Here is a 26485-nt window from a genome sequence, read left to right on the forward strand (position 1 = left end):
AGAAGCAGTGAATACAAGGAAGATACAAGAAGTATCTCAAGGGTTCCCTTCAACGACAGCTAGGCATATAGGCATCTTTAGAAGCTTCCCTCAACATTCGGGATAAGGAAGGCTGGCAAGGAGACATGTGATTTGTAGTATGATAGTTGTAAAACTAGAAATAGCCAGTTAATAACCAAAATCAAACCTTTATCCTGATTTCCATTCCCTAAAACTCTAAAAGAGATAGGCAGCTTTCAATATTTATTCATCAATCTAGTACTCAATCTTCACCTCCTTTTCCTCGGTGAGGAAATAGAGAGCATTATGGAATCATTTTTAAATCAGTAGTAAAACAATCATAGTGTCCTCTGTCACTATTTAAATACAATCTCTCCTTTACCGTACTTCAAGCCTGTGTGTATGGGAAGGGAAGTCCATGTCTTCTGTATCTTATACCGAAATGCTTCTCCGTATCACACAAATAGGCTTTGACATTTTGTAATTCACATCACTAATCTATTATTTGTTTCTGATTGATCGATTTCTTCCTGAATTTTAACAGCTGTACTCTTGAAATGTTTTCTTTGGATGGGATGAAATATTTACTCCATTAATTATGTATGAAGCTAAAGGTACAACTACGCATCTCTATGTGTTTCTCCGAATGTAGGATCTATGCCAAGAACAAGATTGGCACCAGTGTTTTAGAAAAGAACCGAATCAAACAGAATCTACTTTTCAATTGCAAGATGATGGATTAGTGAGCTTTCTAAAAAGGAGAGCAGACGGTCCAGGTTTCATCTTCTCCTTCCTAGACAGTGAAATCTACGCAAGATGCTATGGATTAGGAGATAGACAAAATGAAGAAAGTGGTCCACCAAGTATCAGATTCTATTACTGACATTTGATGGAAATGGGAGTGAAAGGGAGGCACTGGGTTAAAGATTAATGTTTTGGATGAAGAAAACAAAAGGAACGAGTCGACTGTGTAAGCCTAATATCCCATCATGTCATAAGGTCACTAACGCATAAGCAGGCCACAGTCTCCATCCAGAAGCAAAACATCTCCACAGAAGTGGAATTAAAGATTCTCCACTGCACTGACATTTTATTATTCCATAAGGCATCTGGTAATATGCAAGATGACTGGGGAAGCGTTCTCATAACATTTGATTTGGTAATGGCGTAAGGACAGATCTATAGATCAATGAATTGGAATAGATGATCCAAAATTAACTCTCATATGTAGAGCCAAGTGATTTTTGACAAGGGTGCTAAAAAACCCAATTGGGCATGAACAGTCTTTTGAACAAATGATACTGGGTCAACTGGATATCCACATAGAAAAGAAAAAATTAAACCTCTACGTCATACCATATATAAAAATTATCTCAAAATGTAAAAGCTAAAACTATAAAAGCTTTGAAGAAGCTTCATGTCTTCATGACTGCAGTTGGAAATTGTGTCTTAGATATAACAGTACCAAACAAAAATAGATTAACTGGACTTCATTAAAATAAAAAAAAAACCTCTAGGCTTTAAAGGACACCATTGAAAAACTAAAAAGGCAAGCTAATGAAAGGGAGAAATATTTGAAAATCCTGTATGTGACAAGCAATTTGTATCTAGGATATATAAAGAATTCTTACAATTCAACATGAAAAAGACGAACAAATTTTAATGGGCAATGGAATTGAATAATCAATTCTTCAAAGAAGATATACAAATGGATAATAAGCATGTGAAAAAATTGCTCAGCATCATTAGTGATCAGGAAAAACTACATCAAAACCACAATATGGAGCAGAGAGTTCACCAGTGGTTCCCTAGGGCTAGGAAGAGTGGGAAGGGCAGACTGGCACACGCTGAAGGCTAACAGTACACGGATACTTTCCAGGGTGATGAAAATGTTGTAAAACTGATTGCGATGATGACTGCATAAAGCTTCGAACACGCTAAAAGCCCCTGCACTGCACTCTTTAAATGACTGAACTGCATGCTATGTTCATTATTTCTCATTGAAGCTGTTACGCAAGAAAGGAAGGAAGGAAGGAAGGAAGGAAGGAAGGAAGGAAGGAAGGAAGGAAGGAAGGAAGGAAGAGCAGTGCTGGCACCACCAGAGACCAGTAGCAGCAGCAGAAATACTTCTCCAGCCTCCACCCACAGCACAGTGCTACCAGGGCCACAGGGAACCAGGTGGGCTCAGTGGACTCAAGACAGGCTCTCCCTGACCACCCCCTTCCCCTGTTCCCTCCCACGGTGCTGGTGCCCAGACTCCCTGGTGATCTGGATACAGCGGCAACACCCATCACCCTGGTCACCCAGGCCAGCACTCCCACATTCACAGCTAAGCCCCCACACCTGGACCCCCCAGGCTCAAGTAGCACCAGTGAGAGACAACAGAAACTGTGCTATTGCATCAGCTACTGAAAAACAAAAAAAGATGTCTAATTATTTAGCTGCTGAATTGCTCGAATCAAAATGTACATAAATAAGAAAGTGTTCACTACTTCAAATGAGCCTGCAGAGGAACAAGCCATCCAGCAGCATGAACAACCAAGGTGACACGGTAACACTGAGAGAAGATGACACTTCTTCAGAAACTAAGTCAAAGTCACGAAGATTGTGATCTCTGTGACCGAGATTTCAAAACAGCAGCCATGAAGAATCTCAATGAGATACAAGAAAACTCACAAGGCAGTTCAACGAGTTCAGGAGTAAAATTAACGAACAGAAGGAGTACTTTATCTAAGATATGAAAACTATAAAAAAGGTCCAAACAGAAATCCTGGAGCTCAATGAAGAACTCAAGAAATGAGATCAAAAATGAACACTTTAATAACAATATTACACAAAGAAAACAAGTTGCTATTAAAGACGCCGTATCATTGCCACCTCAGTCATCAATTATTCAAGTGATGCCAAGATGTACAGATATAAGTGAACTTCATTTAAAAAATTCAAATATTTGCTCAATTTACTTCTTGAGAAAATGTACTGTTGCTGAGCAAGATATTTTATTTATTATTACTTTTTAAGCAAGACATTTTAACATATCAAAATAAAAAATGCTGTAAGTAAAATAGAAATTAAGGATGTACTATTATGTACAAAGAGGACAACTTTTAACTTAGAAAGACAAATTAATCTTTTCAGTGTTACAACTTTGCAGAATTCATAACAAGGATTTACCTCGGTTTCAATGAAATGAGAAACATCCACATATAGTTGGTGAATGTCAATCATTCACTTACGCTTAGGGGTGGCAAAACTGGGCTGTAGGGAAACTAAAATTGTTATAAACCATGAGCAAATTAAAACCAATGCAGAAGTAAGCCAAAGCATCTCAAAGCATACCATTCGTTGCTAGGCAATAACATTTCATTTGTAAAATCTAATTGAAAAGCAGCTTTTCCAGAAATTTAAAATGTGTCAGTTAGTTACATTTATTGAATACAGTTAATGACAGGTAGCTCTTAAAACATGGGAGATGCAGGGACTTACAAAAGATTGTAAAATTTCTTTCTCCTTTCTACATTAGCACACATAATTATGCCTTTTACATTGTGTGCATTAGTCAACGAAACAACTCAGAATATCTCACCAAGTTAAGAACAAGAATTATATCGGACATCTGAAACCCAAAGGAAAGAAGATAACATAACTAACCTTCATGAAGTAGGTCAACGTGTCATTATTAGAAGTCTGCGGGGTTGACGTAGGAATCACCAACTGTTCTCTTGGAGCGAGATTTCCTCCAGGTAAGAACCGATCGCTTAGCCTTCCAATACAAGTTGGCAGCAGGACTGGCCTCCCAGGAGCGGTGCTGAGCAAAGTGTTCCGTGGTGCATCCATGAGAAGCTGGGTTCTCATCTCTGCCAGTGTGTCATTAGTCCTGTGAAGATTGTAAGAACAAAGGCTTAGTATTTTATTTTTCCTTAATGATTTGCATTTTTTAATGTTGCCATAATGTAAGTGGAATTGCCCATGAAACGAACACTGAAAATATGTCAGGGCAGACCTACCAGGCACAAGGATAGGTTTCAAATTATCCTGAGCAAGCACATATGTTTCTAGGGGGATGCCAGACTAAGAAGAAATTCAAAGTAGGGAGGGGAGGAAACGGGCTATCAGTGACATTGACGGCTTCACAGATAATACTTGCTGCCTTCTGCAATGGCTGAACCAATAAGATTCTTGAGGATTGCCATGAGACATACATAGCAAACGAGTTTAGAATTTTTTAAAAATCCCACAAAGATATTTTCAAGCCTTTGCAGTCACCGCCCTTGGGTAACGCCCTCATTACCCTGAGGACTGAGGTGTCATGTAGAACAACAGCCTCTGGGGGAGAAGGAGGGAGCCTGGTGGGTGACCCTACTGAACTGAAACCGCTCAGCAGGCGTGTAGCTTATAATATAACACTGTGACTAAGGCGCTGGGCGTGGGCTCTGCCCTTTCTGTCTTCCACACACCCCCTCAGGCTCACCACCTTATCTTTTTAGCCACTTCTTGGGTTATACTACCCTCACCCCTACGTTGTTAACCCTCTGCTGTATTTCACATGTATGCCTTTGTGGACATCAGAAAGACTAGAAAGAAGAGCTTGTCTGAAAGCGACCTCCAGAGATAATAACACAGAGCACAATGGAGACAGTACATGTACCAAGTGCCAGAATATGCAGAGTACTTAACCCTTTGGGTTTAAGTTGTTATCTTATAATAAATAGTTACCTCACTAAAAACTATTTAGGGGAATTCTGACAAGAAATTTTATAATAAATAGCGATGTCTAAATCATAAAGCTTCAAAAACACTTTGCTTAAAGACTGGTAGATCAGATTAACTCTATGAAAACCGCGAGAAGGAAAAATACAGTCATGTAAAACCAAAAATGGAGAGAGATGCAAATGTCCTGAACTAACTAACATTTTAAAAGTAATTTATTCACTAACATCATTTTCCAAAATTATACTATTTAGTAAGTTTTCACTTCCTATTAATCTTGGGAATCTGCCTGGATAAAAATTGTACTTTAGAGGCAAATTAATTAGCTCTATTGATTTTCTCTGACCTTGTTTGGACTTACTTGTTTACTTGGTTTTCCAAAGATATTGTAAGTTTTAATTCCTCTAGGTAGCGACGCTTACATTCTTCCAATTCTATTTTAAAAGAAGTTTTCAGTTTGGAGAGTCCAGATTCCAGACTTTTAATTCTGACTTCCGTGTCACTTATGGAAGCGCCATCATGGTCATTTAACAGGTCTACATTTTCTTGAGATGCTGCTTGTTCCTAAAGCCAACGGAAAGGATACATTTTAAAAATAGTTATACACTGAATAATTACAGTCTATTTGTATTCTTTAGTTTTAAGTCAATGACTTGGAGGGCAATTTAAATGTGGAGAAAGCTGAACTTTAAAATATTTATCATCAATATGGAATGAAATAAATCTGAATCATGACAATATTTTGAATCATCTCATCTGACTATTTCAATAAGAGAATCAATTTTAAATTTTAAAAATTGAACTATATGACTTAATAATCTAAAAGTATGGTGTAAATTTAAAATCACAGTTTGTCTTTGTTTCGTAATAGTCTCGTTTTATATCAACTGGTCTTTAAAATGATTTTCCAGAAAGAGCGATTCTCAAAGATCAACTGAGTGATAATAATGATGGGAACTGAAACATTAAAAAGGAGAAGCAAATACCACCTTAGTTCCAGAAATCTAAAAAATAAAATAAATAAATAAAAAATAGCTCCTGTTAAGGGGAGTAGAAGAATCACATACAATATGTATATCTAAAATGTAATTTGCAGCAAAATGATTTAAGGCACGTTAAAAATCAATGAATTAGCCTGTAAAAGTAGATTTAAAAATTTTTTCTACTACATCCCGTCTTGCTCAGTCTTTAATATCCCAGAATTTACTGTGTTCTGCTTCACTCTTTTCTACCACATTCGTGACTATATGAATTTTGAGGTTTACTAATTTTTATCTCCACTTCTTTTTGTTCTCTAGTTTTTCACATGACTTTTGTATTCCTTTCATAGATAATAACTCCTGTTTAAGATTGATTGTCTTCAACAAGAGGTAGACACCTTTAAAAAAAAAAAACTTTTTAAAACAAAATATTTTTTTTTAAATTGGGAACAGTGTTTTTTCTAGGACACATCAGCTCCATGTCAAGTAATTGTTTCGAATCTAGTTGTGGGATGCGCAGCTCAGCTCCAAGTCAAATCGTTCTCTTTAATCTACTAGTTCTCTTCAATCTACTAGTTCACTCAACAGCTCACTGACCCATGCGGGAATCGAACCGGCAACCCTGGTGTTATGAGCATTGCACTCTAACCACTGAACCAACCGGCCGGCCGTCCACCGGGGGCTCAGCTCCAAGCTCCAGCCATTGTTTTCAATCTAGTTGTGGAGGGTGTAGCTAACTGGTCCATGTGGGAATCGACCCAGCTACCTTGGTTATTACCAAGGATTGGAACCAGCACGATGCTGTAACCATTGATCCAACTGGCCACCCCACAGATGGAGACATTCTGAAGATGCAGTTTCCAGTTTTGCTGTGAGATCATCATTCAGAATGAGTAAGATAGTATAATTTGGTTATGAAGGAAGTTGACTGAGAATAGTCTAACCCCAAAGCAGTATCAAATTTTGAAATAAACTCAGTTGCAATAAAATATCATCGATACTGTAGTAGAGTCTTAGAATGTGGAAACTGAGTTACTCAGAATGAAGAACAAAGATAAAAGTACCAGGAGTCTCAAAAATGCATCTTTTATTGTCATCGACTTTGCCACACAACTTCTTCACTTGATTTTCTACTATTTCCTCAATGATTGTTTCATGCTTTTCTTCTGTAAAATGACTAAAAGTCACCTCTGAGTTGATAGTCTCTCACCTGTTCCCCATTTTAACTCTCCATAATTTCTTAAGAAGTTGTAGGGAGTTACAAGTAACTCATCTTGAGTTACTTAGGCCTCCGTCAGCTACAAATGTGTCATGGTAAATTGAATTGCTTTCAAGAAGAAATGATTCCCAAAGTTAAGGAGAAATCACATCTCACACTGTGAATGTTTAGTGAGATGATCGCTACATGTTTTTCAACAACAAAAAAGTGTCTTAATTCGATATGCTATCTTGTAATCCTCTCTTACTTTCCACGATATACGAGAACATCCTAAACAGCAATAATAACAACAACAAATCTGCTGGAATTTCAGTGATACTGAGTTGGGTAGAACTACTTTCCTGTAGATACAATGCTCATTTGGTAAGATGAGGTGAGTGGATGGATGTAGTGTTTTTAAAACATGGCTACAAATTCTTGACATTTCTCCGTGAAATTCCCTCCCTTTTAACATGTGCTGGCTGTAGTAAGTAACTGGATTCTAGTGCATGGAATAGGGCAGAACTGCTGTGAGAATGCTATGCCTGCGGCAGAAAATGTGACACAGCTTCCATCTGACTTTCTCTCGGGAAGGTCGCCCTGCGAAACCAGCCACCATGTTGTGCAGAATGAAGAAGCCCAGGACACACAGTGAGGCCTCCTACAGATGTTCGCGCTGAGACGGCCCCAGCGGACGTCCCGGCCAAAACCCCGCTTCAACTGCTACACGTGTGTGTAACAGCCTTTAGATGATTCTCATTCGCAGCTTCATGGCAACGCAGCTGATGCCAAGTGGAACAGAAATGAGCTGGTCTCACTGAGCTTCACTCAACTGCATCACTGGTGAACAAAACAGATGCTGTTTTGAGCCACTAGCTTTTGAGTTGGTTTCTTGAGCAGCAATGAACAACTGGCATTGATACTGATATTCAAAATGGTGTGAGGCCACAAAGAAAAGCAATCTAAAACCTGTAGGAGTGCCTTTCCACCAGGAGGTAGGTGGAACCCGAAAGGATGTGGAGAAGAATGAGAACGACACCCACAAGAGCCTCCAAGAGACGGTTATTGGGGGCTTGCGGGCCCCTAAAGGGGCTGGCCACAAAGACTTCTCAGCTAGTGAAGAAATTGAGTCTGAAATCTGGATGAAAGGGGACTCTTGCTGTGAAGTCACCAAGTAAAATCCATGAGATACATGAGCTAAGGAAAGACTGTGAACTGTAAAGGAACCAGGACTTATTGTGTTCAAATGGGTTTCCCATTTACAGCCTCTCCCACATGCCCTGTTGTCAAATCATGCTAAAATGAAGAAATGGCTTCTGAGTGAAGATCAAATTCGCTGTGCTCCCAGGAAGACTGATCTACGGATGAGGACAAGACTGTAAAGCCTTCCTCAAGACTTCGAAAGAGTTAAGGTGGGGCCTTAAATTCCTGGAAGGCTCTTCGGAGGAAAAGAATTTTAAAGGCATGGTCCTACAACAGCTACAGGAAGCCCAAGAGCTTATCTCAAAACGATTTATGATGGTGGCTTTTCTAATGGCACGAACCCCAATAAACTCTCACGCAACTCCAAGTTTTTAGGATAATCAAGTAGCCAAAAACCACCTTGTTACCTTGGACTAATAAAAACCAAGAGAGTGAAAAACAAAAGGAGGCCTGTGGGTGTTAGACATTTGGGTGGAGGAATGACGCTGAGGGAAGAGCTGCAAGCACAGGTCATTTCTTATGAAAAGGACAGAACAAAGAGCTCACAGGGGACAGCAAAGGGCCATGGAGCAGCATTGGCATGGTGTGGGGACAAAGCCCCAAAAAGCAGTTTCCAGGCTCTCGGCCTCACATAGAAAGGTGCTGGCTCGGGTAGTAAATGGCCATCAACTGTGATCAGATGGCCAGCAGCTGTGGCTAGTTGGCCGTCAGCTGTAACCCGTAAGCCATTGGCCACTAATATAACTGCTGTGGCTACGCTAGCAGAAAGAATGGGGGCTAGCAAGAAGATGGCGGCTGGCAAGCGCGGACTGCTGTTAGGCAGATTATGTAGATCCTGCTTCCTGTGTCTCCAGCCCAGCCGCCAGCGAGAATATATTGGTTTGACTTCCGTATCTATGGCTCCATGGGTGTTCCTTTTTGGCCTTACCGTATCCTGCGTTCTTATGGGGGGGAATGGGAGCTGAGACCCCGCCGTACGCCCCGCATGACAAATGGTGCAGCGAGCAGGGTCCCCCGCAGGACACCTGGTTAGGATTAAGTCCTAATCAAAGAACGGACAGCGCACATCAGGCTGTATTTCAAAATTGCCATGGACTAATGTGCCTTCCACTTTCCATTTCTGCAGGGGAAATTTCAGCAGTCGAGCAGAATGTTGGGTTTGTGGGTGGTAGATAACGTGTCTCTTCCTTTCTCATGTTTTCATATTGAAAGGTATTGTCCTTCAAGGGGCTATATCCTAGAAACCAAAACCCAGGCCCTTCATCACCATTTGCACCAGACTAAAATGGTAAAATCTTAGACTCAAACCTGAGCCTGATGCCATAAAATTGAGACTTGTGGTGAGTATTGTATAGGGATGAGTGTATTTTCCATGTGGGAGGAATATAAAGAATTGTGGCCAGTGGATAGATAGCTGGTTTTTAAATGTGTCCGTAAATTTTGAAATATTCATTGCATAAAAACAGTAGAATATGGGTCAAAATTAGTGACTTGCTCCTAATGAACAGAATATGTTGAAAGAGATTCCGTGTGAATTCCAAGACTCCTTCACAAAGGGCAACACAGCTCCTGTTGGTTATGTCTCTGAGGATCTGAACCTTGGAATCCAGCCCCGTGTTGTGGGGAGGCTTGGGCCACAATGCGAGCTGGGTGTTCAGGTGTAGGTGTTCCTGCCGTCTGCCTCAGCTAGATAGCCGAACAACAGTAGGCACCAACAACCAGACACGTTGCTGAACAAACTTTCAAATGATTCCAGCCTCCAGCCATCGAGCTGCCCCAATTGAAGCTGAGGGGAACGGAGACAAATGGCCCTGGCCACACTCTTCTTAAGTATGGATTTGTGAACCAAACAACTGTTGTTTATTTCAGCCACACCACTGGGAAATTAAGGAAAAAATAGACACACCTTCTGGATTAAAAAAAAAGAGATAATAAGAAACATAACTTATATAGTATAAATTACAGATATCTTCTTTTATTGCACTTTGCTGTATTGTGTTTTGCAACTATGTTTTACGAATTGAAAGCTTTTGACAATCATGCATTCACCAAGTGTATGAACAGCACTTTTCCGACCCAGTTGGTGTATGTTTGGCAGTTTTTAGCAATGAAGTACTTTTTGATTAAGGTATGTACACTGTTTGTTTACACATAATGTTACCACACACTTAATAGACTACAGACTAGTGTAAAATAAATTTATATGCACAATTCTTGTGATTCACTTTATTGGGTTACTAGCTGTATTGCTGTGGTTGGAACCAAATCTGCAACATCTCCGAGGTATGCCTTTAGTCTCCTTTATAGTGGAATCTAAGTAATGTGGAGATTGACTTATTAATGACACACAATGCTAATGAGAAGAAGCAGTGAATACAACGAAGACACAAGAAGTATCTCAAGGGTTCCCTTCAACGACAGCTAGGCAGGTAGGCATCTTTAGAAGCTTCCCTCAACATTCGGGATAAGGAAGGCTGGCAAGGAGACATGTGATTTGTAGTATGATAGTTGTAAAACTAGAAATAGCCAGTTAATAACCAAAATCAACCCTTTTTCCTGATTTCCATTCCCTAAAACTCTAAAAGAGATAGGCAGCTTTCAATATTTATTCATCAATCTAGTACTCAATCTTCACCTCCTTTTCCTCGGTGAGGAAATAGAGAGCATTATGGAATCATTTTTAAATCAGTAATAAAACAATCATAGTGTCCTCTGTCACTATTTAAATACAATCTCTCCTTTACCGTACTTCAAGCTTGTGTGTATGGGAAGGGAAGACCATGTCTTCTGTATCTTATACCGAAATGCTTCTCCGTATCACACAAATAGGCTTTGACATTTTGTAATTCACATCACTAATCTATTATTTGTTTCTGATTGATCGATTTCTTCCTGAATTTTAACAGCTGTACTCTTGAAATGTTTTCTTTGGATGGGATGAAATATTTACTCCATTAATTATGTATGAAGCTAAAGGAACAACTACGCATCTCTATGTGTTTCTCCGAATGTAGGATCTATGCCAAGAACAAGATTGGCACCAGTGTTTTAGAAAAGAACCGGGTCAAACAGAATCTACTTTTCAATTGCAAGATGATGGATTAGAGAGCTTTCTAAAAAGGAGAGCAGACGGTCCAGGTTTCATCTTCTCCTTCCTAGACAGTGAAATCTACGCAAGATGCTATGGATTAGGAGATAGACAAAATGAAGAAAGTGGTCCACCAAGTATCAGATCCTATTACTGACATTTGATGGAAATGGGAGTGAAAGGGAGGCACTGGGTTAAAGATTAATGTTTTGAATGAAGAAAACAAAAGGAACGAGTCGACTTTGTAAGCCTAATATCCCATCATGTCATAAGGTCACCGACGCATAAGCAGGCCACAGGCTTCATCCAGAAGCAAAACATCTCCACAGAAGTGGAATTGAAGATACTCCACTGCACTGACATTTTATTATTCCATAAGATATCCAGTAATATGCAAGATGACTGGGAAAGAGTTCTCATAACATTTGATTTGGTAATGGCGTAAGGACAGATCTATAGATCAATGAATGAAAATTAAGGGTCCAGAAATTAACCTCATATGTAGAGTCGAGTGATTTTTGACAAGGGTGCCAAAAAATCCAATTGGATGTGAATAGTCTTTTGAACAAATGATACTGGATCAACTGGATATCCACATGCAAAAGAAAAAATTAGAGCTCTACATCATACCAGATATAAAAATTATCTCAAAATGTAAGAGCTAAAATTGGAAAAGCTTAGAAGAAAGCATAGGTATACGTCTTCATGAAAGAGTTCTAATTGTGTTTAAGAACAATAAATTAACTGGAGTGCATTAAAATAAAATAGTTCTGTGCTTTAAAGGACACCATTGAAAGACTAAAAAGGCAAGCTAATGAAAGGGAGAAATATTTGAAAATCTTATGTGATAAGAGAGTTTTATCCAGGATATATAAAGAACTCTTACAATTCAACAAGAAAGAGACAATCCAATTTTAAAAGGGCAAAGGAATTGAATAAACAGTTTTTCAAAGAAGATATACAAATGGATAATAAGCATGTGAAAAGATTGCTCAGCATCATTAGTGATCAGGAAAAACTACATCAAAACCACAATATGGAGCAGAGAGTTCACCAGTGGTTCCCTAGGGCTAGGAAGAGTGGGAAGGGCAGACTGGCACACGCTGAAGGCTAACAGTACACGGATACTTTCCAGGGTGATGAAAATGTTGTAAGACTGATTGCGATGATGACTGCATAAAGCTTTGAATACACTAAAAGCCACTGCACTGCATACTTTAAATGATGGAACTGCATGCTATGTTCATTACATCTCAATGAAGATTGGAGCCAGTGCTTTGGGGTCATGCAACGGTGTTCTTCTTGGCTTTAGATCACTAGCCAGGGTTGAGACAAAGGAGAGGTAACAGTATGCCCTTTTATAGAAAAATGATATAAAAAATAAGCTATCTTTTTCACTGCTTGAGTCTGTAAAATTAAGGGAGAAATCTATATTGTACTGCTTAAAGCATTGAGTGGTTTGTATTTCCCCAAATTAAGTGATTTCTGGGTCCCAAACGGATTACAAATTACCTTCTGTTTTAACCTAGTCATCTGAATAGCCATTTCAGATTGATTGGGTTCTAAATCTCCAAGGAAACTAACCTCTCCATTTTGACTGTCATGTAGCATCCTTGTATTCTGAAAGAGGGTCTTCAGTCTGCAGAATTGTAGAAAACGAGTAAGTCAAATTCTTTAAGAGTAAATGTTTAGTAATTATTTAAAGAGATGATATGTCTATCATACAAAATAAACAAATCTATAAATTATGATCCTCTCCTATTTGTTCCAGTATAATAGTTTGAAAGCAAACTAATTAAATTATAATCTTAGGTAAGTAACAAAACAATTGTGATACATATGATACAGACTTAATATTGTAACAATGTACGGTTCTTATAATTAAAGTATTATTAATATCTACTTGAGATTGTTAGTATCAAACATTAACCTATTATTAAATATCAGCTATAAACCAGAGATCAGTATCCAAGCTGAAGAAGGAAAGTATAATACATGTGGGTGTTTTGAAAAGACACAAAAATACCATTCGGTGCCTACTGACCACAGTCTACCAGAAGAAAAGAAAGTACATACCAACAAGAGATCATTCAAAATAGAAAGAGAAACCGGAAAGAAAAATCTGAAGTCTGAGTGGAGGGGAAAGAAAAGGGGCAGGGCTTTAGAAGAAAGGAAATTGGAGAGATAATGTGTCACAGTCTCTTCGAGTCTGTTTTACGAAGAGATCTTTGCTAGCACAAAGTTAACAAAATGAGAAGAATACAAAACAATGCAGAGAAAGACAGTGACATGGGAGAAAAAACACTGAGGAGAATCAGAGAAAAAACTTCATTCAGTAAGCAGCAAGTAAACAGAAAGCAAACCATGTGCGGGCTTCCCAGACGTTGGGAAAGATTCCATTATTATCTGAGTGAGATGATTACTCATCTCATTCTTCTTTACGTTATACATATGGTTTGGTATGTATGACATATTTTATAACTGAAAAAAAGTAGAAAGAACATAGAAGCCAAATCAATAACAATTCTGATGTTGTTACACAATACCACAGATAGGTTTTTAGACATTAAACTGTTAGAATGCCAAAAGGAAGAACACTACTAAAAGAAGGAAAGATTACCAAAGAGAGCACAGACATCCTGCAGAAATAAAGATTCAAGGGAGACCAGGAAGAGTGCAATTGACAGTATATGCAAAAGACACTGTCATTATAGTTTTAGGAATCATTCAAGAGTAGGTATAATATTTTGGCATTCACACAAGTTTGTGCTGTGAGTTTCTGATGTAAATTCTTAAGTAGGATAACTTGGTTAATTATGAAAATTACAGGTATGAAATACATTTGTACTTAGGTTTTCATAAAGTAAGAATTATAATTAAATAGTAATTATTGGTTGACATGATCTGAAATATTAAAACCTTACCTGGTAACCTCTGTCTCTAATTCATCATTTTTCTTCTTTTGTTGATTCAAATTATATTGCAGAGATTCTAACTTCTCATAGTACTTTAATTGTTCCATTTCATCCTCAGACTTTGAAAAACATTTTTAAAGAAAGTTAATTTTAAAAATCTAGAGACTCACTCTTCTTTCTTTAAAATATTATTCCTCATGAGCTCACGAGTAATATGTGTACACAGGTGTATAAAATGTAGTTGTAGACCTGATGCCAATAAGGACAGAGTTCAAAAACAATGACATTTCTTAAAACAGCTGAAATGGATTTTACAGTGTCATCATTGGTTTCCTGGAATTTAAATTGCCAAACTTTCTTAAAAACAGAGGCTTTTACATGTAAAAATACTAAGTGTTAAAGAATAGATTTAAATAGTGGTTCTATTTACATTTTAGTTTCAAGAAATGCTCCCAGAGACATTTTCATCAACATTTCAAGATTTTACAGGGTTTATGGAATCACATTTTCATACGATAATCTTTGAAAACTTCCTGTGCAGTCCCCCTTACATTGTGATAATCTGACATGAGCATCAGATGAAGACTCTCATTCTCTGTAAGCGTTCTTCCATAGGTTTCAATTTCTCCTTTTCTAATAAATATTTTTCTCTTTAAAGTTTATCTTCTCTATATTATATAAAAACATAACTTTTTCTTGATTCCTGTAACTTTTTCTGTCATCCTGTTTTTCTCCTTAGACTCTAACCCTCTTTAATATGTGGTCTCATCCCCAGGTCCATATTTTCGCCACTTATTCTCTTCTTTTACATAAGAATCAGACTTTCTGTCCTTATAAGTGCACTAAAACATTTTTTCAGGGGCATCTCTTTCTTTAGTCCTTATCCTGCTTTACTTCTTAGCAGCAACTGATAAGGATGCCCACACCCTTTCTATGATCTTCTCAGCCCAACTCATTTCTAAACAGCAGCCCTGATGGTCAGTACTTAGCATTTAGCTCTCAGTTCCTTACATCCCAGTGCTTCAAACCACATTCCCTCATCTACAGTTGCAGCCTTCACCCCTTTACTGAGATCTTCTGTACTTTCCTTTTTCCCCTGGAGCTCCTCATAGACAGTGTCCCTCAACCACACACTCATACACCATGACTTGCTGTGGATCAGCTCATCTGGTACATTTTATGGGGATTCTTATCACTGTGACTGTGAGCATAGTGTTATTTTTGGATCTTGGCAGCTCCTCACCCTTAGGATGTTGACCAGCATACTTTGTCCTGTTTTTCTCTCAGAATGCATAAGTTTTTCATAAGCTTCACATTATCCACTATTCGCCTTTCCATTTTTGTTTGCTCTATTGAATAACTTCCTGTTCCTTGGGACCTGACCTGACCTATGGTAGTGTTCTGAAATTCCTTTCACAAGTACACTCCACTATCTTGTTTGAAGGCTTAAGTCAGTTGCAGCTATCCTTTCTTCCCAGTCCAGATGCTTCCTCTCAACATTGTGTGAATCAAATATCTTAACTCAGGTAATATCTCACGTGGGGGGAATCATGAGACGAGAGTCTTCTAGAGAAGTGAGGGCTATTGATTGAATTCGTTGAAACCTGTCATTATAAATCTTATGATATACAGGGTAGACCTTATGGTGGCTGATAATTCTGTTGAGATCTAACTACTTCCCCTAGGAATCTATAGTCCTTCATTATTTTGGTATAAGCTTAATCAGTTTTAGGTGTGCTTACAAATTTTTCAATTTTTTGACATTCAATATTATTTTATATTAATTTATATAAAATGTTATTTTATAGTATTTCATATTAATTTCAGGTGTACAGCATAGTAATTAGAATTTACGTAATTTAAGAAGTGATCCCCCTGACTCATTTTGTACCCACTTGGCACTATAGTTAGTTATTGTCATAGTATTAACTATATTCCCTATGCTTTACATTACATCCCCGTGACTATTTAGTAACTACCAATTTGTACTTTTTAATCCCTTCACCTTTTTTACCCTGCTCCGAACTCCCCTCCCATCTAGTACTCACCTGACACCATGCATCGTGATTACAATATTATTGACTATATTCCTTATTCTATACCCTACATCCCCATGACCACTTTGTAAAAACCAATTTGTACTTCTTAGTCCCTCCCCTTTTCACTCATTTCCCAAACCCCCTTCCAGCTGGCAACCAACAAAATGTTCTTTGTATCTATGAGTTTGTTTTAGTTTGTTTCTTTTGTTCTTAAATTCCATGTATAAGCAAAATCACATTGCATATTTGTCTGTCTGACACACTTCACTCAGCACAGTTCCCTCCTAGTCCATCTATGCCGCAGCAGATGGCAAGAACCCATTTCCTTCCATGGAATATTCCCCGAGCAATATTCCATTGTAAACACATACCATCTCTCCTTTTCCATTTATCCATTGATAGACATCCAAGCATCATGCGCATGTTGGTCATTGTAAAGAATGCTACAGTGAACATATGGATGTACAAGTCACCTCGAATTGGCGTTTTTTGTTTTCTTTGGATAAATACTCTGAAATGGGATATCTGGGTCATTCTTTGACTCTTGTGATAGCCTTTGTTTAAAAGTCTATATGGTATGATATAAGTATTGCTCCCACAGCTCTTTAAAAATTATTTTATTTTCATGAAATATCTGTTTCCATCCCTTTATTTTCAGTCTCTGTGTCTTTTGATCTGAAGCGAGTTTCTTGTATGGAGCATATGTAAGGATCTTATTTTCTTATCCTTTGAGCCACCCCGTGTTTTGATTGGAGCATTTATTTATTTATTTATTTTTTTAAATAGTTTTTATTTTATTTTATTTTTACATCCCTCACACCGTGAACCCCCCTCCCCCCATTGATTGGAGCATTTGATCCATTTACACATAAAGTAATTATTGACAGATATGTAGTTACCCGCATGTTATTAATGATATTTTTGCTCTTTCCTTTTTGTGTATTTTAAAGAAGTCCCCCTAATATTCCTTGTAATACTGGTTTGGTGCTGATGAATTCCTTTAGTTTTTGTTCTCCAGGAAGTTCTTTATCTGTCCTGTGATACTAAATGATAGCTTTGCTGGGTAGAGAAATCTTAGCTGTAGGAGAGTCTTTCATCACTTTGAATGTTTCGTGCCCTCCCGTCTGGCCTGCAAAATTATTGTTGAGAAATCAGCTGATAGTCTTATGGGTGCTCCCTTTTAGGTTACTAACTGCTTTTTCCTTGTTGGGTGCCCTCTTATAGGTTACTAACTGTTTTTTTTTTTTTTGCTGTTTTTAAAATTCTTTATTTACTTATAAACTTTGGCATTTTAATTATGTTGTATCTTGGTATGGGCCTGTTTGGGCTCATCTTCTTTGAGACTCTGTGATTTCTCGGCTTATATGTCCATTTCCTTCACCAATTTAGGGAAGTTTTCAGTCATTATACCTTCAAGTACAGGTTGAATTCCTTCATATCTTTTTTCTTCTTGTAGTACCCCATATGATGAGAATGTTGGTATGCTTGACATTGTCCCCGAGGTCCCTTAAACGATCCTCATTTTTTGAATTATTTTTACTGTTCTGATTGGGTATTCTCTGCTACCATATCTTTTAAATCATTGATTCGATCCTCTATTTTATCTAATCAGCTTTTCATTCCCTCTAAGACATTTGCTTTTTCAGTTATTTTATTCTTTACTTATGACTGATTCATTTTTATGTTTTCTATTTTCATTTTTATGTTTCCTATATCTTAGTTGAAGTTCTCCTTGAGATCACTGAGCATCCTTATAACCAGTGTTTTGAACTCTGCATCTGATAGATTGCTTGTCTCTATCTTGCTCAATATTTTTCTGGAAGTTTGTTCTGTTCTTTTATTTGGCATGTTTCTTTGACTCCCCATGTTGGCTTCTTCCTTGTGATCGTTTCTGTGTATGAGGTAGGACGGCTGTGTCTCCCAGGACTATTTGAGTGGCCTTAGATAGTAGGTGTCCTGTGGGGCCCCGTGGCACAGTCTACTTGTTAACCAGAGCCGGGTGCTGCAGGTGTGCCCCTTGTGTGAGTTCTCTGTGCTCTCCTGTTGTAGTTCAGCCTCTGTTGCTCTTTGTATGTCAATGGGAGGTATTGATGCTCAGGCTGATTGGTTGTGTGGACTGACCATGACTACAGTGGAAGAGCTGTTTTGGCACGGGCTGCCTCTATAGAGCAGGATTTGCTTTAGCAGGGCACTGGTGTCTGCCCTGTGTGCACTTTGGTTGTGTCTTCCTTGGTGGCATCCAGGTGATGCTCCAGCTCTGTTCAAGGATGATCACCAGTTGTGTTAGCCCTAGGGACTCCTGTCAGTGGCCCAGCTACAGGCCAAGACCAGCCGCAGCCTGTGTCCTGTCTGGGGCCAACTATCTTGACCACAAAGCAGGACACAGATGGCTGCCACCTGCACTGGGTTCAGAGGTACCTCAAGAGTTCCAGTTGCGAACCACAGCCAGCTGCCACTAGTGCCATCTTGGGTCTGCACAGCAAGAAGTAAAGGACAGCTGAAGCCACATAACACTTGTTTGAGTTTTGTGAACCGTTGAGAGATTTTAGGTAAGCCTGCAGCATGAGCCAAGACAGGATTTTTTTTTGGAAAAGGCACTGAAAGCAGCTTGGGTTGGCTCTCAAGTTGGGTGGGGCAGGTTCTCAGGGAATCACCAGGGTGGGGTGGACAGTGTTAGCCAGGTTGATGTAGACTCAAGAGATGGCGGCCATCTATGTCTCACACTGCGATGGGTGATGGAGCAGTACAGAAACAAAGGATTCTACAAGCACCTCTGTGTGGGAGAAAGCTCCCTTCCAGCCATCACCCTAAAACCAGAAAACTTAGTTCCTGCCCTTATATCCCTGACATCTTTTGAACTACTGCCCAGTGTTGGAGTTCGGGGCAAACGAATCTGTCAGTTAGTAAGCCCATTCCAAGCCCTATAAGAGAATCAACTGGGACTCTAGCCACGCTTCATCTCTCCCAGCCAGAATGACCAGTGGTTTCCACAGCCAGAAGCTATAGGGACATCTCTCTCTAGCACTGGAATCCTGGGTTAGGATGCCTGGTGTGGAGCTGGGTCCCCTCGCACCCCAGGTGGACCTCCACAACCAAGATATCCCTCTAGACTTTTAACAGTCACACAGGGGTCTGGCGTCAGCTTGTTCTGTTTTTCTGCCCCTCCTACCAGTCTCGAGGTGACTTCTTCTGTATGTCCTTAGAAGTAGGACGACTTTGGTTGAGCTAGACTTCAGGTGATGCTCAGTGATGATTGTTCTGTAGTTTAGTTGTAATTTTGATGTGGTCGTGAGAGGAGGCAAGCATGGCATTTACTTACTCTGCCATCTTGACCACAAATCCCCAATTTTTCAATTTTTGATACCTTAATATAATAGATTTCTCTATAAAACTGTGATGTGACAACTCATGGAACTCACATTCATGTAAGACTCCTTATCAACACATTATCATGTCACTCCTATGAAAAGTATGCTAACATAATGTGACTTAATTGACAAGAAGTCTAGACAAAAATTTTTTTCAAAGTTTCTTTGGCCACAAGAAGGACCATCAGCACAATATTCTGTTTCCCTTGATGGGCATGTCTGTTTAATGAAATTGCTTAGACCTGGCTACTGTGACTGAAAGACACCAGCTGGAAAGTACATCTACGTCAATGGTCCACCTCGGGTCACAATGCGATCTTATGATGGGAAATCCTAGGGAGCCTCTCCTACAGAGGACAGGAGGATGGCAGGGGAATGTTGTTCTGCTTAGGAAATAGTGATATGGTTTTCACTGTCCATCAGGAAATTGTCATCCTGGATGACACATCAATCTTTTCTGACATCAAACTGTTAAATCTTTAAAGGTGTATGATTAACTCAAGTGAAGGGAAAAAGATTAGTTTCTAAACTTGTAAAGCTAGAAGCACTATGTTACTATGTAAGGCCTTACTTGGGCATTCATTTCTACTTTTACACTGGCATCTCTTTTCTTTTTCAAAATCCAACAAAGAGAAAAGTATATTCTTTTCGGGAAACATTTGCACAATGACCCAGTATTCGTTAATGACGAAGAAAACAAATTAGAACATTAAAAGTAATTCATTCTGGAGACCGAAAAAAATGGCGGCGTGAGGTGAGCCTCTGTAACGCTCCCCTGGAATTTACAACGAATCAGACAACAATAACTCCACAAAGGACTCCTTGCACAGCAGACAGGCAAGATGAAGAGGCCCACTACTGAATTCACCTCCAGGTGGGTGAATCGCGCGAGCGGGGGAGGAGGGAGAGGAGAAGTGCGGACGCAGGATGCAGACCTAGCTCAGTGCTCGGAGCCCGCTGCTCCCGGATCTTCCGCAGCTGCGGGAGAGGGAAGGACTCGAACTGCTAGTGCTCCGCTTACGGCCCACAGGGCTGAGGGGGCAGCATACAAAACTGCTGAACACAACGCTCGCTCACGGCAGACCTTGGAGCAAAGACTGAGGGAAGAGGGCTGAAATCGATGGTTTAAGCCCTCACTGCCGAGCGGAGAACGGAAGCCCTAGACACGGAGACTAGCCGCCCCCTCCCTACCCTCCCAGAGCTCGCCCTGCCCCCACCTGCCCGGTGCTAAAGCGATAAAGTAGCAGTGTCGGATCAAAGGACAGAATATTTGCTGCTCTGAGAACTGTGGACCGCAGACACAGATTCGCAGCTCAACTAGTTCCGGCAAAGGGGAGGGAGCTGTGGAAGCAGGACTGGCTGTGGTGGTGGTCGCAGCCATTGCTCTGGGCCACCTCTCACAACTCACCCCGCCCCTGGCCCCACCTATCTGGGCGGATCCCTGCAGGAGTAAACAGAACTGCTGAAACATACGGGCTCTGAATCTGGTGCAGAAAGAGCTTTGGAACTTCAAAACCTCTTCGCATACCTATCAACCTGTTGCAGAAGCCACTCCTGTAGATGTCTAGGAAGAGAAATAGTAAATCAGTGATTGCCATGAATAACCATGGCAACAAGATAGCTCAGAAAGAAAGTGAAAAGTCTCCAGAAAAGGAACTTAGAGATATGGACCTTTGTGATTTAAATGACAGAGAATTCAAGATCGCAATTCTGAAAAAACTGAACGAGATGCAAGAAAACACAGAAAGGCAATTTAATGAACTCAGAAACACAATCAAAGAACACCATGAGCATTTTACAAAAGAGATTGAAATCTTGAAAAAGAACCAAATAGAATTTCTGGAGATTAAGAACTCAATAGAAGAAATTAACAATAAAATATCCAGCCTAGGTAGTAGATTTGACCAGATAAAGGAATGAATCAGTGACATCGAAGATAGGAACCTGGAATTTACACAGAGGGAAGAAGGAAGAGACTTGAGACTTAAAAGAAATGAAAGAACTCTACAAAAACTTTCTGACTCCATCAGAAAGAGCAATATAAGAATAATGGGCATACCAGAAGGAGAAGAAAGAGGGAAGGGAACAGAGAATATATTCAAACAAATCGTCGATGAGAACTTCCCAAACTTGTGGAAAGAATTGGATCCTCGAATCCAAGAAGCAAATAGAACACCTAATTACCTCAATCCCAACAGGCCTTCTCCAAGGCACTTGTATTGAAGCTGTCTAAAATCAATGACAAAGAAAGAATCCTCAAGGCAGCCAGGGAAAAGAAGACGGTAACTTACAAAGGAAAGCCCAGTAGATTATCATCAGATTTTTCAGCAGAAACTCTACAAGCTAGGAGGGAATGGAACCAAATATTCAAAATATCGAAAGAGAAATCATGAGCCAAGAATAATATATCCAGTAAAGATCTCCTTTAGATATGAAGGAGGAATAAAGACCTTTCCAGATATCCAGAAGCTGAGGGAATTTTCTAATACACGACCTGCACTACAAGAAATACTAAAGGAGGCTATTAGACCACCATCAACAGGGACAACTTGTGGCAACCGAAACATAAAAAGGGGGAGCGTAAAGGCCTGAACTGGAATATGGGAATAGAGAAAGTAAGCGTACTGAAGAAACTGGAATACTCTAAATACTGGAATACTCAAACTTTCTTTTACAGAAACTCAAGGGTAACCACTCAAAAAATATCCAAATCTGAAATATATACTGTAATAAAAGAAGAAACAGAGGGAAACATCATAGAATACCACCACACAGAAAAAACAGACAACAACAAAAAGGCAAAGAAACAATGGAGACACAGCCTTACCAGTAAACTAAAGACAGAATGACAGGAAATCCTCACATATCAATAATCACCCTAAATGTAAATGGACTAAACTCACCAATAAAGAGACACAGAGTAGCAGATTGTATTTCTGTGGTGTCCGTGATAACTTCCCCTTTTTCATTTCTGATTTTGTTAATTAGTGTCTTCTCTCTTTTCATCTTAGTGAGTCTAGCCAAGGGTTTGTCGATTTTGTTAATCTTTTCAAAGAACCAGCTTTTTGTCACATTAATTTCTTTCTATTGTCTTTTTGTTCTCTATTTCCAAGACATGGAAACAACCTAAATGTCCTTCGATAGATGAATGGATAAAGAAGTTGTGGTACATATACACAATGGAATACTATTCGGCGTTAAGGAAAGATGATATAGGAGCATTTGTGACAACATGGATGGATCTTGAGAGTATAATGCTAAGTGAAATAAGTCAGACAGAAAAAGCAGAGAACCCTATGATTTCACTGATATGTGGTATATAAACCAAAAAGAACAAGACAAACAAATGAGAAACAAAAACTCATAGACACAGACAATAATTTAGTGGTTACCAGAGGGTAAGGGGGTGGGGGGTGGGTAATGAGGGTAAAGGGGATCAAATATATGGTGATGGAAGGAGAACTGACTCTGGGTGGTGAACACACAATGGGATTTATAGACCATGTAGTACAGAATTCTACACCTGAAATCTATGTAAATTTACTAACAATTGTCACCCCAATAAATTTAATTAAAAAAACAAAAAGTAATTCATTCTCCAAATCTCACTAAAGGGTTTAGATTTCAAGGGAAATTCAGAATTCTGGATCAAATCATTACTCAAATGCCTGGACTCAAACAGATATTTGTAGTCCGATGTTTGTGGCAGCATAATTAGCAACAGCCAACAGTTGGAAAAACTGAAATGTTGGACAAACGAAAGGATAAATGAAATGTGGTATATATCAAATGTTGCCTTTAGACTATCACAATGTTTTTCTATAAAAACCTTACTACAAAAATCATTAATTTTATGAACTGAGATTTCTTTCTCTGTAGAGAGAAATTACATTACTCCCAGCAAGTAGTATCAACATGAATTCAGTACTTTTATTAATGAGACTGTTCTTATTGTCTAAAATATCCTTATGTGCTACTATGACAAACATAGAAATTCCTTTGCAGTATGACAGAAATGAAGAGATTCACTTACCAAACTTGTACCTGACAGGTGCCTGAGAAGCTGTTCGATTATGCCCACTAGCTTTTGAATTGTCGGTATTAGGTCAATATTTTCAGCTTCAAGCCTAAAGTGAATATTTTGACATAATTATTCTCACACATTGACTTTAAAGCATACCACATAATCGCTGAACAAATATCTAAGGTGCAACTACATAAAATCTTACAATTTGAAAAGCACATGATTTGGCAATTGTGCCGTTTTTCTAGTTGTGAATTTTGCATAATGTGCAAAATTAGAGATAATGTACACAAATTATTCTTTTCAAGGTAGCTCAAAGCTGCCATTTTGACCCAGGTTCACACTCATGTGTTTATTGTTATAACTGATCTAATGGTCATACTACACTACACATCTGCTTTATAAATACTCAAGTTATTTTCTGTGCTGCTTTAACTTATACTTTTGCACGTGATCTTGCATCTTCTCAGTGCATCGTGCATCCTCTGGATGTCGAGCTCCTGCTTCTTGCAGCTAAAATAAAGAAAAAGTTATGTTTACTGATGATCTATGACATCGGACAATTAAGTTCGTAAACTTGTTGCAATGATGTTGCTCCCCGTTTTTTAATATATATGATGGATTGTTCATTATGAATTTCTACCAACTGGACAAACAGTTAACCAAGTTTACTCTTTGGAAGTGCTTAAAAGGTTGTGTGAAAAAGTTAAGATGACCTGAACTTTTAGCCAACGACTCATTGCTCTTGTATCACAACAATGCACTAGCTCACACGGCACTGTCTGTGAGGGAGTTTTTAGCCTGTAAACAAATAACTTTATTGCAACACCCTCCTTACTCACCTGATCTGGCCCCCAATGACTAAATATGTCATTACCCAAAGAGAAAGAAAATATGGAAATGAAGACTATTTGATGACATTCAGGACATCAAGGGTAATATGATGATAGCAATGATGGCCATTCCAGAAAAAGAGTTCCAAAATTGCTATGAACTGTGAATTAGGCGGTGGCATTGGTGCATAGCTTCCCAAAGGGAGCTTTGTGACCGCAGTGATATTCAGCAACGAGGTATGTAGCACTTTTTCTTGAATGAGTTCTCACACTTAATTATCATACCTTGTAGTACAAATGACCCAAGAAGTCAAACATACTGTATTCCAAGCATCCCATCAACTCTAATTTTAAATATTCACATACGTGAATTACCAGGCTATTCCAGTGATTATGAAAGTTAACAGGCTACTCTTGGGGGCAGTCAGATAGTCATGGAATAGTTTGAGGGGCAGTAACTAAATAAGAGCCAAAATGCCTGGGTTTTTATCCCAAGTCCACCAGTTATTAGCTGGGTAACCTTGAGCAAAATACTTAAATTTTTTGGGTCTCAGTTTCTTCATGTATAAAATGAGACAATAGTGGCATCTACCTCACTGGGATATTGGGAAGATTAGATTAGGGAACATATGTAATAGAAAAGGACATGGCACACAGTAAAACCAAAGGGTTTGCAGTTAGCATTATTATTGTTGCTGTATTTTATGTTCTAATAAAATTTGATATTTTACACAGATGGGATGCCAATGGAAGTGGAACCAGTGTAAGAGTACACCAGTTACACTGAAATCATTCATCAAACTATCGGCAATGTCAGCAAATGGGGAACATTAAGCCTAGAATATAACCCCAGTACTAAAATCCTTTTCCCAATTCCAAGAGCCAACAGTACATTTTCTCTGCTTCTAATAATGTATACGTTCCTATGTCTCTGTACACTCAGTGGGTAATGAGTATGGACTACAATGCAAATACCACCTCCTGGATTGAGCATACAATTTATATGACTGTGAGAGGCAGGGTAAAGCCACTGTCATGGAAATAACGGACTCTAGTGCTAAAGCCAACTTCCCAAATGAATTCCTTCCCAGCAACTAGTTCTGTGGGGATGTGTCAGAACTCAGAGGAGCAGATGGAAGCAGCACGCTCTGGCAGATCAGAAAAGCCGTCCTCAGAGCTGTAGTTAGAACGTGCTATCGACCTGTACACCCTGGCTAGCTGCAGACAGGAAGGGCTGGCTCCCTTTTATTTTATATTTTTATTTTCACGGAGAGGGGGAAATTGAGCATTTCACTGAACAATTTTCTATTAGATTCGTGCTTTCAGTTTTATATATAATTGTGAAAAATACTTTCAGAATAAAAGTTTAATTATATCAATGTCTCCAAGGGCAAGTATTGGTTTGGTATAAAATATTTAATTTTATCCAAACAACTGTTGAAGAAAACATTTTCAATTTATACAAGGATAGGTGCCATCATATCAAATACTATTTCCCCTTAGACAAACTTATACATAGAAAGACAGAATTCTCTCTCATGAAAAATTGAAACTATGTCAAATGTAGGGCTTGATTGCTCTGCACAGACTATCTGACAAGTGCTGAGGAACACGAGTTCAATGAGAGTTCAAACAGTCAGAGAAAGCTTCACGGAGAAGCCAGATTGGGAGCCAGAAATCCGGGGGCAGGGAAATCAAAACACTGGCTCCCACCATAACTTGTAAACTCGTGTTCATAGCAGAATTATTAACAGCCAAAAAGTGGAAACAACACAAAGTTCCATCAACTGATGAATGGGTAAGTATTTTGTCCACAAGGTGAAGCAACGTTGGGCAACAGGAAGAAATAGCTAACAATTGATATGTGCTACAACACGGTGGAACCCTGGAAACGTGATGTTACATGAAAGAAGCGAGTCACAAGGGACCTCAAATCGTGTGATTCCATTTACATGAAATATCCAAAGTAGGCAAATCTACAGAGACAGAAAGTAGATTGGTGGTTGCCTGAGGCTGGGAGAGACAGGAAGATAGGGTGACAGCTAAGGGATGTGGGGTTTCTTTTGGGGGTGATGGAAATGTTTTATAATTGTGGTGATAATTCCACAATTCTCTGAATGTAACAAG

General features: G+C 39.0%; 1 protein-coding gene across 1 annotated transcript in view; it reads right to left on the reverse strand.

The window, feature by feature from the left end:
• The window catches only part of LOC308495719 (uncharacterized protein), a gene marked incomplete at both ends in the record, with an annotated part of 154278 nt that overhangs the window by 124779 nt on the left and 3014 nt on the right, over positions 1-26485 (reverse strand). The window contains 2 exons of the mRNA XM_081080704.1: positions 23535-23628; positions 23968-24038. Of these exons, the coding sequence (XP_080936830.1) occupies positions 23535-23628; positions 23968-24038 (165 nt within the window). The remainder of the gene's footprint in view (positions 1-23534; positions 23629-23967; positions 24039-26485) is intronic.

This window comes from Rhinolophus hipposideros (assembly GCF_964194185.1).
Source record: "Rhinolophus hipposideros genome assembly, contig: HAP1_SCAFFOLD_30, whole genome shotgun sequence".
NCBI lineage: Eukaryota > Metazoa > Chordata > Mammalia > Chiroptera > Rhinolophidae > Rhinolophus > Rhinolophus hipposideros.